Here is a 16,623-nt window from a genome sequence, read left to right as displayed (position 1 = left end):
TTTGCTTTGTAATATCATTATAAGTTTGTGGAGGTAAATGTATTTGATGTGTAGTTCTGTCCATTGAAGTTATTGTCCTTATTGGTTTGGCAAAATCATTGTTTCTCAAAATGGACTGTTTTTCCAAAGAAGATATACAAATGACCAATTAGCCCATGAAAAGATGCTTAACATCATTAGCCTTCAGGGAAACGCAAATCAAAACCACAGGAGTCACCACTTCACACTCCCCTGAATGGCTCTAATCAAAAGACAGATAACAGGTGTTAGAATAATGTGGAAAAATTGAAATCTTCATACATTACTGGTAGGAATGTAAAATGTGCAGCCACTTTTGGAAAACAGCTTAACAGTTTCTCCAGAGGGTCAAAAGAATTACCATGTGACTCTGCAGTTTCACTCTTAGGTTTTCATCCCTTATGTCCATACAAAAACTTGTTCTTGAATGTTCATAACAGTATTGTTTGTAATAGCCAAAAAGTGAAAATAACTCATCTCTGTCTAGCTAATTAATGGATAAATGAGTTGTGGTATACCCATAAAATGGAATATTATTAAGCAATAAAAAGGCATAAACCACTGATACATGGTACAACATAGATAAATTTTAAACATGTTAAGTGAGAGGGCAGGCACAAAATAGCTCTTAGAGTATAATTCCATTTCTATTAAATGTAAACAATAGTTAAATCTGTAGAGATAGTAGATTAGTGTTTGCCTAGGGCTGAGAGATTTCGGGGAAAATGGGGAGTGACTGCTAATAGATACAGAATTTCTTCTGGAGGTGATGAAAGTGTTCTAAATTTATGGTAATAATTGTGCAACTCTGTGAATATGCTAAAAGCCATTAAATTGTATACTTTTAAAAGAAAGTATGTGTTGCCAAAACAAGCGTGGACTGTATACTCTAATTTAGTGAATTTTATGGTGGGTGTATTATACTATAATAAACCTTTTATAAAGATTATTATGTTTAAAAACGGACTACCCAGAGTCACCCAGAGAGCCTGTTTTAGGTGCAGATTCCAGGGTATATCCTAGACCTCTTGAAACAGTGTTTGTAATTGGATCCCAAGACTCTCTTTTGAAAGTAAATACATCCAGGAATTCTATTTGCATTATTATGAAGTTCTTTGTTGGGCCGTGCATCCCAGTAACTTTCTGTTTCTGCCTCTTCTGAAGCAATAGAGAATAAGTCTTCATCTTCCACATGACTGCCCTTGAGTCTTATGAAAGCAGCTCCCCTTTCCAGCTCATCTCTTTTGAGGGCCACGCATCCCTAGTTCCTTAACCATTTCTCATGTGACATGATTGCCAGATTAGTCAAATCACCCTCTTTTGGACACATAGTCTGTTAATGACTGCTTAAAATGAGGTACTTTGAACAGGATATTCCAGTTATAGTTTGACTATTGCAGAATATAAATGGGATTATTAGCTCCCTTGCTTCTGACACAGGAATTCTACTAATGTATTAAGATTGCATTAGCATTTTTTAAACTGTATTGGCTCCAATGAAGCATGTGTTTGATTCAGACCTCCTCTACCCCACCTCCAGCACTCCCAGCTTTTATCTAGTCAGGTCTTCCTTCTTAGAGGCTTATCTGGGAAAGTTCCCTTTCTTGGTTGTGATCTGGTCCAAAATAAGAAAGTATCTTTAATGTTTTAACAAGTGTTTAGCAGTTTCAAGGTTTTCAGAGCACTCCCTGTACATTATTTCCTTTGATCTTAATAGTGTAAACCCCTTATTTTATAGATAGTAGAAACACAGACTGAGATAATTCAAGTAAAATGCCTAAGGGGAGACAATTATTTGCTGAGGCTGGGCCAGAACCTGGTTCACCTAACTGGGTGGTTTGTAATGTTGACTGTATATTGCCTTCACCTGAGTTTTTAAAAAAAAAAAAGCCTTGGTCCCATCCCAGGTATTGTGAGTTCATTGGACTAGGGTGGAGCCCACTCAGTATTGTTTAAAAGCTCTCAAGGCAGTTCTGACGTTCAGCCAGGTTGAAAACAACTGCTCTAACTCACGTCTTGGTGTTCCTTCCCCCATCACAGGTATTTTCTTCATCTAATTAGAAAGCTCTTATATGGAAAAGGAAGAATCATTTTCCATTGCTCCAGAAGGCAGAATTATGATTAGTCCAAGTGAGAGAGGGTTACTTAGATGTGCAGTGGGAACCAGATGTACATCCTAAGAGAATTATTCTTGGAATTTATGTATCTTCTTCATTAATCTATCAAACATTTATGTGCCAGACACTTTGCTAAGCTCTGGTGATACAAGTATGAATAAGACATGGTTTCCCCCTTTCAGGGCTCACAGTTGAAAGGGCGGGTAGACTTAAATACCATTAAAGTAAATGGCATGTGTTACACATGTTGGGAGCTGTATAATTTCCTTCTTTAATTTGTTATATATAATATTTTATTTATTATTGTATTATTTGATTATTTTACTTTGGCAGTTGGGAGGTAATTAGGTTTATTTTTTAGAAGAGGTACTGGGGATTGAACCCAGGACCTTGTGCATGCTAAGCATGTGCTCTACCACTTGAGCTATACCCTACCCCCTTAATTTGTTATATTTTTGTATTTTTAAATTGTCAACAGTGATTTTCTTACTAAGATATATTTATGCTGAGGATTTGAATATGTCACACAATAGTAGTCTTTACGTTAAGTATGTAATTCAAGAATAACAGGTAAAGTTAGTCTTTGCATAGATATCTTTTCTTTAAATACTCCTAATAATAAAATTTGTAACAGCGTTCAAACCATCTCGAGAGTTCATTCCTACATCTTTCTCTGAATTTTATTCTGTCGATTACTAAGCATAGGAAGATGATCTGTATTGGTTTTGTCAAGATTTTGTGTAGGTGAAAAAAATTTTGTAACATGGAGAAATTTTTTGATTTGGATTTCATGCCTCAGATCAACTTTGAAGTCATTCTGTATACCACTCACTGCATTTCCTTTATAGACATCATCTATTAAAAATAAAACATTGATACATTCCTATTGAAACAGCAGACACATTTTTCCTTATAGTTTATATCTGACCATCTGATAGAGGTATGTGCTGGATACTATGGAAACACCAAAAAGTTATTCTGGAAAGGGGGGGAGAGAGAGAGAGAGAGAAAGAGGAAGAGAGAAGAAATCAGGGTTTTTCAAAGTTGGTGGTGGAGCAGAGCTGAGTTCTGAATGATAGGTAGTGTTTAGACTGAGTGGTGTGGACGTTCAGGCCACATTGGCCACGTTTAGGGAGATGGAAAAGTAGGACCCTGGTCATGGAAAATGAGAAAAGATAAAAACTGGGCAGGGACCAGGACAAGATGGAATTTTCATGCAAAAAGAATTTGAACGATAATTTCTTACATGTGGGAGTCCTCACAGTTCCAACAATCCTGTTCTCAGTAGCAGTTATACAGGGATCTGGGAAAAATCATCATGTGCTGGAGAAAGTTTTATAGGGCTGAGCCAAAGCTGATTAATCTGGTGATACGTGAGGGTCCATTCATAGTTTTGATCCAAGCCTTAGGGGCTAAAACTCATGAATTAAAGTGTGAAATTTAATCGTGGTTATCAGTTAAGACCCTTTTGAAAAATAGGTGATGTAGAAAGAGAGTTTGAATATATATTTCCAAGACTGGATAAGGTCATGCAGCCTCAGAGTCTAATTTAATTGATAAGTGATCCACTCTTGATTTCAGCTTTCGTAGTGGAGATAGAATTCCATCCTTCCATTCATGATTCATCTACTTGGTTCACTGAAACCATTCTCATCTTCTCTGAGTTGCCATATGCAATTCAATTTGGCCATGATTGCCATCTTCATAATGTGAAAATGGTAGGAAAACCTGTAGAAGGGTTTAAAAATCCACTCCATCACTTGAGAGGGTTTTGGTATTCTGTAGCCTCTACTGAAAAGTTTTGTACTAGGGTTGCAAGTCTGGCCAGTTGATCTGCTTTGGAATAATTCAGGTTTAAATTCCTTTTATGCTGACAGGTTCGTGTAATGAATTGAGTCGGTTAATGTTCCATACTAAGGAGCATAGGAATTCATTTATTTGCAGCTTGAGTGATCCTGAGTTTTAAATGTCCTTTCTTTTTGGAGAATGAAAGGTTTTATTGTCCACTGGTAGTTCCTAGGATCCACAGTAGTGTCCCCCATCCCACCCCACAGTTCTCTCTCCTAGCCAGGAGTATAACCAGCCCTACATTGAGAGAAATTGCTGCCAAAGTAGAATAGGTGGGACTAGTGAATGGATTTAAGGAAAGTACTTCCTATGGTACTTGTGATTATCTTTGTCAGATATGTCTCCCAAATGTTGAATACATCAATTGTGTTCCCATTTGTTTGACTAGCAGTTATTTAAAGATAGTGTCTGCTTGTGTAAAATATTAGCTCTAGATATGACTGCTTTTCTTCAACATAAACTAACTTGTCATCACTGTTACGTTTAATTTTTTTAATAGAGTGAAAAACCCCTCATGTTTCTGTTGTCACAAATACTAATGACATTTCAAAACTGAATGCATATGCTTTACATAACCTAATTATGGGGCATACACAATTTTTATACTGCTTTTTATTGTGTGATTTTAATTATTTTTATTTATGGCATAATATTCTACTGTGATATGTTATAATTTAATTGAACACTTCTGGATTTTGAGATTGCTTCCACTTTTTCCACTATAATAAGACTGCAGTGAAAATCTCTGTGAATTTTTATTTCTGGACTCTTTCTTTAGGATAAATTCTTAGAAATGAGATATCTTTCTACTTCTATCAGAAGTAGAAGCTAATACATCTTTTAGTTTCTTTCTTGACCCTTTGAGAGAATTATATCTCTGCTCTTCTGAACAGCAAGGTTGATGGAGATTGAGATTTACATTTAGGGGAATACAGTAGTTCATTCCCCAATCCTGACTTTTCTGCTAATTATTAGCCTAGTTAGTTTCCTTATTTCGATATATAATACTTTCTATCCCATGAAAAGCCTCTATATGCTTATTCTCCCTGCCACATTTACTTGAAATGCATATTGGCATTTTACATTTTGCATCATGGCTGGCAGGTACATGTTCCATATTTTCCCAGATGGAAAATGGAAATAAATTGGCTAAAATGATACGATCCTCTATAACTGTTCTTATGTCAAATATTGGAGTCTTGCTCACAGCCAGATTTGGCTGGCAAAGAATATCTTGCCTACTTTCTCTTAGCTTTTCAGAGTGATTGTTGTTTAGCTTGAAAATGTGTATGCCATGTATGATAAATCATATAAAGACTATGAGTTACTTTGAATGTTGCTCCTTTAATGGGGGTGACTTCAGCATTATCACCGAAGTATAGTTAGTAAACCTTCCTTCTGATTAAGGGTGATGGGAACCTTCCCTTTTCCTTAAATAGCGTTTTTCCTTTTTAAAGACAAAAAAATACTAATTTTCTAATGACATTTTGGTCTTTTATCTTATTTGTCAAGAGCTGTCACTGATATGAGGATCTGAGACAAATTATTTAATATTCATAAGCACCAGAATAGATCCTCCATAGCTCACTTACTAAAACCCAAAGGTCTGATGTCTTTATAATATAACTTTAGGCCATGACCTTCAAACTTTAGAATTCTTAAAAAACAGCAGCATATCGGACAGTTCTTAGTTTTCATAAGGGGCCACTGAAATGGATAGTGCTGAGTAATCTAATGGATTTCTGAAAGCGTAGTGTGCTTTAGATACTGCTAAATCAATAAACATTATAGTCACTTAAGTGTGTATGTTATATAATATTGGGTTAATTATATTATAACTCAAATCCTTTTAGAATATTTGTCTTTCAAGTAGAATGCTAAAAATATAACTGAAGTGCTTATAAAAATAGAACCATGGGAAAAATGCAGAAGTATAGTATATATATTTTTTAGCTAATGTTAATATTTGGAGTTAGCTACAGATTCTCTCATAAACATCAGTTTATGAACCATGAAATACCATGTTTCAGAAGCACTTACATTTTGAGATTGACAATAAAAATAAATAGCTGGGTTTAGTGTTACTGAATTGTTCTTTGATTCTTGAGTCCAATAAAAGCCTGTATTGAATTTTTTAGTAGTTGCTTCATATAACATAAGTAGCTGGTCAATGTTGCATAAGTAAAAATATATTTGGAGCACATATGTATTTTATATCAGAGTTGTTTTGGGTGGAAATTACAAAATCAATATTGGAAAGCTTTTAAAAAATGCAATAAAATTTCTTACTTGTTTAGATACTCGTAACTGAGAAGATGATGAAATTTAAAATTTTGTGATTTTTTTTCACGTTTTCTTTGCTTTTGTGCCAAGCCTCTTCCCATCTCAACTTTCTGGTCTGCTGAGAACCAGACCCCTCTGGCACCTGATAATCTGTTTTCATGTGCTTGCTCTAAGAATACCTTCCTTTATTTGTTGGATACAACACTTCATTCATTTTAACTTAGTCAAATTTATATGTATAATTCTTTGCATCATAAATTTAGTTTGCGTCTTTTTTTTTTTGTAGTGTAGAGAAGAGTTTTATCTGAGCCGAATAGCACTGGCCCGGAAGCCCGCTTCCCAGGTTCCTCTGAGGGGCTGCTTCGGAGAAGCGTGGCTTCCAGCACAGTTTTACATTTTATCAGAAAAAAATAACATTAACAAGTCAGGGATACATTTCTTCAAGGTTTCAAAAAAAAATGATTCGTTATCTTGATAAAGCAGTTTACTTTCTTAGTTAATTGAGGATTTGATGGTTTTATTTTTTCCTCAGCTGTTGAAAATCTCAAGAAGGTCTCCTGATAATTGTTTTTGGCAAGAAAATAGTGGTGGTTCCGTTATCAGTGTGAACTAGATAAATCTATACCTATCACCAATTGAAATAATGGATTAACAGTGGTAAGAATGGAGTGTCCTTCAAAATCAAAGATTAATAAACAATCACATTATTAGTAGGTATTTTTGATTTTGAAGATAAAACTTGTTCTGTTTTCACTGACAATCCACCTGGTAATAGAAGTTAGAGATATAGATTTATAACCCAGGCATTGAATAAAGATTTACACCTCAATTTTCTAGAATGTTACTCAACTTTTTTTTTTCCAAATCAACTTTTGACTTCCGCACTTAATTATTTTAATGATTTGGGTCCTAATCTCACTTTTAACAGGAGCACTAGCAGAAATGCCAGGGGAGGGGGGTGAAAGTCAGCATCAGCAACCTGGCTTTACAGTGCCCATTTTCGTATTTGGTCACAATGAAAAGAATTGTTGATGTGGGCCATTTTTAGATACCGTTGGATAGATTTGCTTCCATCGATGAGAGCAATGGTGAAAGCTGTACACACCAACTTCTTCTCTATTGATTCTTTCCTTAGATTTTAACATTTGAGACCAAGAACCCGACAGAATTAGCAGAACGTTTGCGCTCTGTTTGTGGGAATCAGAGTAACGCTTACGCCCGCCTGCTGGAATACCGCCTGAACGCCCTGCGAGGACTGTGGAATGCCCAGCGCCAGCTAGCCTTGGAAGAGCAGCATGAAAGGGAGAGCTCGGGGGATGAAGAAACTTTGGCCCTGCTCAAACGCCAGGGCTTGCTGCAGCAACCCGAGCAAGCTCCGTTCACATCGAGGATGGGGCTCCTGCTGGTCTTCCCCCTTATTCAGTCCCAGAGTAGAACAGACCCCTCTCTCTGTAACATAACTGCTGAGGTGCTATTGAACTGCCTTCGCGACTGCCAGCCTTTGAGCTTGACCAAGGAGCCCGCCGACTGTCTCAATGGAATTGAAACTTTGCTGTGCTCCTGGCTAGAGGAGACTTCTGACACAGGCCGACACATCCCACATAAGCAAAAAGAAAATGCTGCTGCTGCCCTGGTGGCTTTGGCATGTGCCAGGTAAGGAAAATCAAAAGTGCTAACCAGTGACCTTGTGACGGCTGCTGCCTGGGTTGGGTGAATGAACGAGAGGGCAGCGTCCTCCAGTGGAAGGCTTAATATTCAGAAGTCGTTCTTTGCTTTCAGTGTTGAATTTCATAGCCTTGATAGTGCATAAGATGCTTTCACCAAAACTTGGCACTGGGGAGATGGAGCTGGAACCTAAGTTTAAGTTTTTGCTTTCCGTTATACCGCGATAACACCTTAAACAGTTTAAAATGGAGAACACTCGCCACTGTCTGTTCACCCCTTCGATGATTAGTGTTTTGCATGAGGTCGTTAGTGGAGGATGTTATGTTTGTATTTCTCCCGGAAGGAGCATCAAAAAAATATGCAGAGGTTTTAATTTTTTTCATGCGTGTCTATAAGGAGTGCATCAGCGAGGGGGCGGATTATTACTCACCCAGACTCGGTCACACAGACTTGGTCACAAATTATGTTTCTGCACCTTGATGCTTGGCTTCATCAATTTAATTAAAAGCTCTCTCTGTATGTATCAAGACCTAACAACATGCTGTCTTTGACGTGTAAGTTGATGTTATTGATCCACTGTCAATAGGAAGTATGTTTTCCAGGAGAGGATTTCTTACATTCTCCTGCCCAGTAAACTGTGTGGTCATTCTCACATATTTGTGAGAAAAAGGTTCACTACCTTTGCTTTCCTCTAACCTAATTGTCTAGGGACCAATTAGGACCATGGTCTGACAGATGAGTGTCACTAATCTGTTCCTCTCCCTTCAGAATTTTTCTTTGATTGGGTCCTTCCTTTTTTTAGTGAAGCATGTGTGGGAAAATTCTTCTTGGAGGATTATGAGGTTCTTAGCTATAAGACTTCTTCCTCTATTTTTATGGTTTCAAAGTTGACCTTTAAATGGTTGAATCTCAAGCTATTTTTAAAGCAAAATGGCACCAGTATTTATTGTCAGTTTCTTTGCCCTGAGCGAACTGTCATAGCCTAGTTTTAGATCCTTGAAAACTGTAGTTGATTATGGAAATCCTGACATGAGCTTAATACTGGAGACATTATTGGGTGACCTGTACTAAAATAAGTTTCTGTGTAAAGGCTTTATATTGGATTGATTTATTTTTGGGGGGTTATGCAGAGGACAGTTTTGAGCCCTAAATAGATTTGTTATTAATGCAAAAATCTCACTTTGGGAAATTTTGCTTTTAGGTAGTCCTATCTTTAGATTTAGGATGTCTGGAATAATCATCAGCTCTTCAGTTTCAAATGTTTTAATTGAACATTGGATCATAAACTCACTTTTTTAAAATTATGGTCCCTAATTTAGTCTGAACCACAGATAGTTATTGAAATTGCTTTGTATATTTGAGATTCCAAATTCCATTCAGCAGAAATGTTGAAATGAGTGTTTATATTTTTTTCTTCTTGAGTGTGTGTTTTTGTTTATGCTTTTAGATGGTTCCTGCATTCTTTTCCTAGTATTATCACCTTGTACTTAGCTTTATTTACTTCAGAATTCACATGCTTTCCAGTGTTAGGTCATTTCCTTTAACGAAATTACTAGGAACATATTACTGAACTTTTGAGAATGATGCTCTCAAAGACAGAATGACTTCTCCAAAATATGTTGAAGATGTTTTTTTATTCAACCATCATTTATCGAACACCTCTGATGTTCCTCTGCCAGGAACCTTGGGAAATAGTGAGTCATAGTCTCTAATCTTACAGTTGAATGGACTCTGGGCAGTTCATTTCATAAATCATTATTGCTCATTCACCACGTGCAAAGTAGCCTTCTAGGCAGTGGGGCTATAGCAGTAAGCAAGGTAGATGATCCCTCAGATTATGAAGTTTATATGAGAGTGAGACAGGTAGACAACTAGCAACAAATGTATATATAAGATATTTTCAGAGAGGAATATTCATTGTAAAGACAAACCAGGATATTTTGATAGAGAGTGACTTAAGTGGAAGTGGGGATCAGCGTTAGCTGGGGATACCAGGGAAGGCCTTACTGAAGAGGTGACATTTGGACTGAGGCCTAGATGATGAGCAAGAGCCAGTCACACAAAAAAGCCAGTGACGGGGTGTTCCAGGCAAGAGGAGCAGCAAGTGGCACGGCTCTGATCCTCTTCCTGTGCTTGGGGTGACTGAAGGGCAGCAGCGTGAGCAGGGCGGCTGGGATGCAGGGGTAGAAGGAGGGGGCAGGAATGAGGCTGGCAGGGCCCAGATGAGGATGTAAGGGCTTGGGAGCCATGGAAGGAGTTTAAATTGTACTGTTAAAATCTGATTGGGTCTGGCAGGTAATATCTTACAGCTGGTTTAATGGTTTTAAGTGTTCCAGTGTGCTTTTGCCCCTTTATTTTAACTTCATTGTACCCCAGGGAGGTATCCCTGCTGGATAGATGAAGCAGCAAAAACCCATAGGAGTCTGGTGACGAGACTGAGATGGTGCCTAGGGTGAGTGGCAGAGCCAGGTTTCAGAGCCTGGGGGTCCTGACTCCCAGCTTGTGCTTTTATACCCAGTTGCTGCCTCCCTTCCTTAGACGGTTCTTTGGTTTTGATTCTTTAAACACCAGGGATAGTGAAAGGGGCAGTTAAGAGGAGAACTCTAGGCCTCCTTGGCCCCACGTTAGGTGTTCCATTTCTTTTGGGTTTAGGCACATGATACCGAGCAATTAAAGTCTTGGCTAAGAGAGGAAGGCAGCAATCCGAAGTCTGCCCCTCTGATACAGGCGATCATTTAGTTCAGGAAATGTTCTTGTGGTGATTTATACTTAGAATCTGGCCAGGTAAGTCCTGTGCATCTTAAACGCACCTTCTTTTAGATGCTACTGACTATATTACAGACTTCCCAGAGCCTCAAGCCTTGGGAACCAAAAGAAAACCAGGTGTGGGTGAGCTCTGCAGGCATTACATTCACATAGTTCACAGCAGTGGGAGGCAGAAGAAACACTTCTCAGCCCAATGTATTAATTATTTGAATGTTTTCCTTTTAGGTCATATTTAATGTGATAGGGTTCGGTGAGATGTTAAGTAAAATGGATGAACTTAACAAATATATTAAAAAAAATTAAGCCTGGAAATGCTGTTAGATTTTAAATATTACCTCTTCCTATGAAATCTCTCCTCTAGACTAGAGACTGACTTGATGACACATATCCAGGCCTAATAGCCACATGTTCTTTGTGCTTGAGCCTTATGTTTTGAACTTTTATGTTAGGGGAGAGTTATTTACCTTTGCAAATGCAAGAAGAATATCATAACTGGTGTACAAACATCAAGTTTTCTTTGTACAGCACTTCTGCTGATTGGCAGAAGCAGACACACTTTGGAACCAGGCACATTTTGGAACTTTCCCATGTGGTTAATAAAATTAACTTTAACAATCTTATTATTTGACGTTTCAGTTTTGACGGTTTTTTGTTCCGTTCTGTTTTTAGGGGATCGTTGAAAACTTTTGTTCATACAGTTCATCTATTACAGAAACAGACTGATCTAGGGTCCCTGCCCGTCGCCGATGTGCTCTATAGGTAAGATGTCACTTTCAGTCGCCACCCTTCTCTACACAAGGGAGGTTTGTACGTAAAAGCTCTTTTAATAAGTAAATTGCTAAAGTCTCTTATCAATTAATGATTCATATTTTTATTTTTTATTTTATTTTATTAAAAATTTTTTTCTATGTGAAGAATTTTTACAACTTTTTTTTGGGGAAGGTAATTAAGTTTATCTACTTATTTATTACTTTTTTGGGGGGTACTGGGGATTGAACCTGGGACTTTGTGCATGCTAGGCATGCACTCTACCACTAAGCTATACCCTCCCTGCTTAATGATCCATATTTTTAAATAAGCATGTTATTCTATTCATCTTAAGTGAGAATTTTGTTTCTTTCCTTCTTTGAAGGTGTTCCCAGAGAATGTTGTTTTTCATTTTTTAATTTTTGTGGATTTTTTTAAAAGTGCAGTAGTTTGTCATGAATTCTCATTGTAGATTTCGAGATGACAATATGTTAAGGTAAAGAAGAAAGTGAAAATCATTCATGATCTCATTACTCAAAGATAACCACTCCTAGTGTTATGTGTGTTCTGTGTGTTTCATAGTGCATACCTCTCTCCTTCCCTCCTTCCATCCCTTTCTTCCTTTCCTTCTCTGTCTCTCACATACACAAGTATGCATGTAAAATATATACATTTTATACACAGCTACAATTTTATAATATTTCTATAAGCATAACTTCATAATTTTTTAATTAAAAAATATGTATCATGAATATCTTTTCAGATGTATAACATTTATGTAAAAGTCCTTGTTCTTTGAGATGGTAAGTAGACTTTCACCTCCTTGCTGAAATGAATGATCTCAGTGTCTTTATGATTCTCTCTCTCTCCTTTTTAGGCTGTTACTTTTGGAAGGCGGGCCGGGATCCCCCTCCTGTTTGCTTGGTGGCAAACACATAGTATCATGGGGATATGAAGACATGTTGCCTGCACCAGATAGCAACACTGGCTCCAGTTCTGAGAATAAAGGTAATGGAGGGGTTTTGGTCCTGTAATTGAAATTAAGATGTGAAAAAACTGGTTTTAGATCACTGTGGCAAACAATTTAAATATAACTCTGTGTTCCTTTTAATTAAGAGCTCAAGGTTCCTATACAGTGTGTTCATTGTCTGCTTTATCAGTAAAACTATAAAAGCTGATACTCAGTGAGGTAAGAAAATGGATAGGTTTTATTATCGCAAGGGAAAAGGATCGTCTATACACTCCTGCCAAGGAGGCATGAATTACTTAAATTGGTTCCTGGGTATTTGAATTTGGGCTTGGGGAGCCTTAAGTTGAGTTTTTCTGTCCACGAACAGAGTATTGAGGTTGCTGCCTGATACTGTTTCTTTTAGTAATTTATTGTGTGTGTTGATGAGCCCTCCCGTCCTAAAAGCAAAAAACCATGAGATTGTTCAAAGGAGCATGAATTATCTCCTTTAAATAGAGTGGACAGGTTAAAATGTTTTTACACAGTTTCGCAAGTATTAATATATCAGTTTATTCTGTGATCTCAGCGAAAATGGCAGAAGGTCTATTAAATGACCTGCACTTAACTTGCTGGATGAATTAGGCCTCTTAATTCGCTTAGTAGATGTACTGACCTGTGCTGTGACACACCAAACCGGTGAGGCCAGGGGGCTCTTCTTGACCGTCTGTGCATTGCTGCTCCCACCTGTGGGGTTGCAGGCTTGCCAAGAGTCTGCTTTGCTTCCAAACCTGTTTGTTGTTGTAACTTGTACTTGTGATTATATCGTTAAATATTACGTAATTGATGAAAGAGGAATTTTTTTTAAAACCCTAGGGAATTGTTTCCATTAAAAAAATGGAATGTTTTAGAAAGACTCAACAAAGCGAATCTCTAAGAAATGGGTGCTCTCTAAGAAATTAGAGTGGGATTCAGGGTCTATTCTGCCCACCCCTTCACTTCACACCCTTGATGGGGGCAACTTTCCCAGGTAACGGTAAGGGTACCGGGTGCAGTCTAAGCATGAGCCACCCCTGCACCTCTCACCAGGGCCTGTGCCTTTTCGCAGTCCGCTGTTTCTTCCAGGCAGTCATGTGCAAGTGGTGAGAGGAGCAGACAAGACTTCGGGATGTGAGTTATTACTTTCACTGACTCAACTAGAGTCAACAGGAGAAGCGAAAAGCCTGCGATGCCTAAGAAGTTCCTAGCCATTACAGGCTGAAATTTATGAACTCACACAAAACCAAGCCCCCTTCTTTACACTCTCCTTTTTGTCTCTCCTTTGGAGTAGTTTCTCACTGAGGATGATGATATTAAGCTGATCTGTGTTTTGCTTTGGTTTTGCTTCTGGCTAGAGGATGTTTTCCTTATATTAACTTAAAAAGTAATCTCGCTTAACTTCTAACATGGAAACATTTAACGTATACAGAAGTTGAGAGACTACTGTAGTAAACCCTGTGTTCTCACCCCTCAACTTCAGCAAGTATCAACTCCGGCCAGTCTTGTTCGTTCTGTCTCCTTCTCTCCCACTCCATGTTAAACCCATACTCAAAAGCCTTTGGCCTTAATCTAAAGAATGATGAATAAATGTATTTTTGTAAGTTTTAAGTTAAAATGTTTAAGGAGTGAAATTAATATTTTAAAAATGGTTACCCATTTTAATTGTTTTTTTTAAGAACCAATAGGAACAAATCTAATCGTCTTGAATTAGTAGACTGAATTTTTAAGATAACAGCATATTCAGTACTAATTTGAGTACTGTGACCTTGGATTTCCTCTAATATGACAAGTTGTAGAGAAACTCCGCTTAAACATAGTAAATAGCTTGATGTTTGAAAACAAGCACTGAGAATTTTATTTATAAGCTCTCTTTTTAAGGTAAGTTTTCTAGAATACATTAATAAACCATTTACTACCAGAGAGACACTGTTTTAGCTTGGGGAATATACAGCTAAGGGGAAACAAAATTGCTGTTTTTAAATGGAAGAGATATAACATTGGGCTGTGTCACTCTAGAAATTTAAAATTAGGATCTCTAGATGGAGAATCCACAGGAGCATATTTTAGTTCAATGTGTATCATTGGTATATCAACATAATATCATTTGCTGTTTCTGGAGCACTGACTTTGTACCAGAGAGTAATGTGTGTGTTTACCTATGTTGTCTCATTTAACTGACATGGTAACTCTTTTTTTTTTTTTTTTTTTTTTTTTTTTGCTTCATATGGTTACTTTTTTTGTGCATATATATTTTTATTGACGTATAATCAGTAAAAGTTTACAATGTTGTGTACAGCATATGGTAACTCTTGAGGTACATACTACCCTCATCTTACAGATGAAGAAACTGAAGTTCATAGAGGCCCATTGTCAACTAATAAGTGCCCCAAACTCAACTCTCACACCTTTTTTCTTAGAAAATCATTAGGGAAAATATTGTATTCTTAGTCATTTCAGATTAGTATTAGGAATGCATGAAGTTAACTCAGTATTTTTGCTATTCAAAAAAAAAAAAAAAAAAGAAAGAAAGAAAGAAAAAAGAAGAAACAAAAGATCTTTGGCAGACCGAACCAGGTTTTCCTGCTAATAAGGATCTGACCTCTTCCCCTAATCTTGGTCAGTGATCGTACATACATTTTGGAGTTTGATTTGGGGGTTCAAACCATTTTCCCGGGAAGTCACATTGAAAGACTTATTTTAGAAGTGAGAGGTTATCTTTCACTCAGCCTCCTAATGGCTTTTTCATTAGAAAAAGCAGGTTTATAATCTCATTAGTAAAAGCACGTATATAATTTACCTGTGAAAACACAATTTCAGATGCTGACTTGGGACGCTGTCTCACGGCAGATGGTCTTTACCTGTATACTACTAACTCAGTTGGAAGAGGAGTAAGCAAACTGGGGTCTGGATTACATGGCACGCTCAGGTCAGTTGCATGGAACTTGCTGAATGATTTGGCTGGAATGTTTTCCTCATTAGGTAGATCTGTGATGAAGCCACCGGGGGATGCGGGCTGTCTCCCTGTAGACTGACTAGTAACTACACAAGTCTGAATGACTTCAGATGATTTTGGTTTTCTGTTACTGTTACTTTCTGCCTCTTTTAATGCATTTTGCTTTGTTTTGACTCTATACTTTGGTAGCCCTAAGATCATTGTTTCTAGCTTCTATACAGAAATTTCTCTAAGATCAGAGTTTCTATATTAGTGACTTTTCCATTTTGATAAATGGATATTTTTCTAGTTAAGCCTGTTTGTCCTTGGATTTGACATTGGATTAGCAGTAATTTCTCAGTTGAGATATAAGATCTATGAATTGCTGCCAAAAGAAACCACAGTTTGAGATCCTTATGCATATTTAATTAGACCGTTTCCCCAACTTTTTCTCCTCTCCAGTTTGTTTGTGGGAAATTAATATTTTGCCATAGTTTGTCAATCTCTGAGTTAATAAAATAGCTTCACTCTCCTTTAGATGTCTTGCACATTTAGTCATTAAAAAAAATTAGGGGGAAAGTTTTGTTTTTGTGTGTTGGAGCTCATTGCGGGGCTTCAGACGTGTCCCAGTGACAGCCTGTATACTTCTTTTCCCACAGAGGTTTTGTGTACTGCCGGAACGAGGAGCTGGAACCTGGATGGGTTGCTTTTGGCAGTGGCAGTCTTCTCCATCGGCCTGTGTCTTTCGACAATAAACCTCACTCCCTTTTCCAGGTCATTGACCAGAATACCCTTCAGGTAAACAGAACACCAAGGCTTTGTCTTCTGTATTTTAGAGACAGTAGGGGAATTTCATGACATCATCAGTAAGAGTAACAATACAGGTGATACAGTTTCCTGCCAGAGTGGCATCCTTTTAACTGTCATCATTTGGGCATTCTGGTTTTTCTCTGTCTTAAGTTTTCCCACATGATCTGAGTGAATCTGCTCTCTGAGTTTCTAAGGCCAACAGACCTTTTTTTTTTTGGTGGTTAAAAAAATTTTCTAGACAAAGATGGTATAAATACTAGGTTTTTTTTTTTTTAACCAGATCTATTTTGGGAAGACATTATTTTCCTATTCAGTTTGTTCTAAACAGCCTTTCTGTGGGAATGGGATCTTTGAAATGAGTTTAGGTAGATTCATTGTGTCAGGGATTAAGAGCTCTCACAGCACTCTCTTGTGGCACTTGCTGCATTGCACTGAAATCACCTGCTCTTGTG

At 37.5% G+C, this 16,623-nt stretch overlaps 1 protein-coding gene across 11 annotated transcripts in view; it reads left to right on the top strand.

The window, feature by feature from the left end:
- Nucleotides 1-16,623, top strand: part of HECTD4 (HECT domain E3 ubiquitin protein ligase 4) — a 165,778-nt gene that overhangs the window by 32,787 nt on the left and 116,368 nt on the right. For all 11 annotated transcript variants that reach the window (XM_032471594.1, XM_032471599.1, XM_032471595.1 and 8 more), the window contains exons 2-6: nucleotides 7,402-7,919; nucleotides 11,367-11,456; nucleotides 12,322-12,452; nucleotides 15,247-15,355; nucleotides 16,021-16,159. In XM_032471594.1, coding sequence (XP_032327485.1) covers nucleotides 7,402-7,919; nucleotides 11,367-11,456; nucleotides 12,322-12,452; nucleotides 15,247-15,355; nucleotides 16,021-16,159 — 987 coding nt within the window. The remainder of the gene's footprint in view (nucleotides 1-7,401; nucleotides 7,920-11,366; nucleotides 11,457-12,321; nucleotides 12,453-15,246; nucleotides 15,356-16,020; nucleotides 16,160-16,623) is intronic.

The sequence above is a fragment of the Camelus ferus genome, chromosome 32 (genome assembly GCF_009834535.1).
Source record: "Camelus ferus isolate YT-003-E chromosome 32, BCGSAC_Cfer_1.0, whole genome shotgun sequence".
Classification (NCBI taxonomy): Eukaryota; Metazoa; Chordata; class Mammalia; order Artiodactyla; family Camelidae; genus Camelus; species Camelus ferus.
Note: the sequence above shows the minus strand (reverse complement) of the source record. Positions and strands in the feature narration are given on the sequence as shown.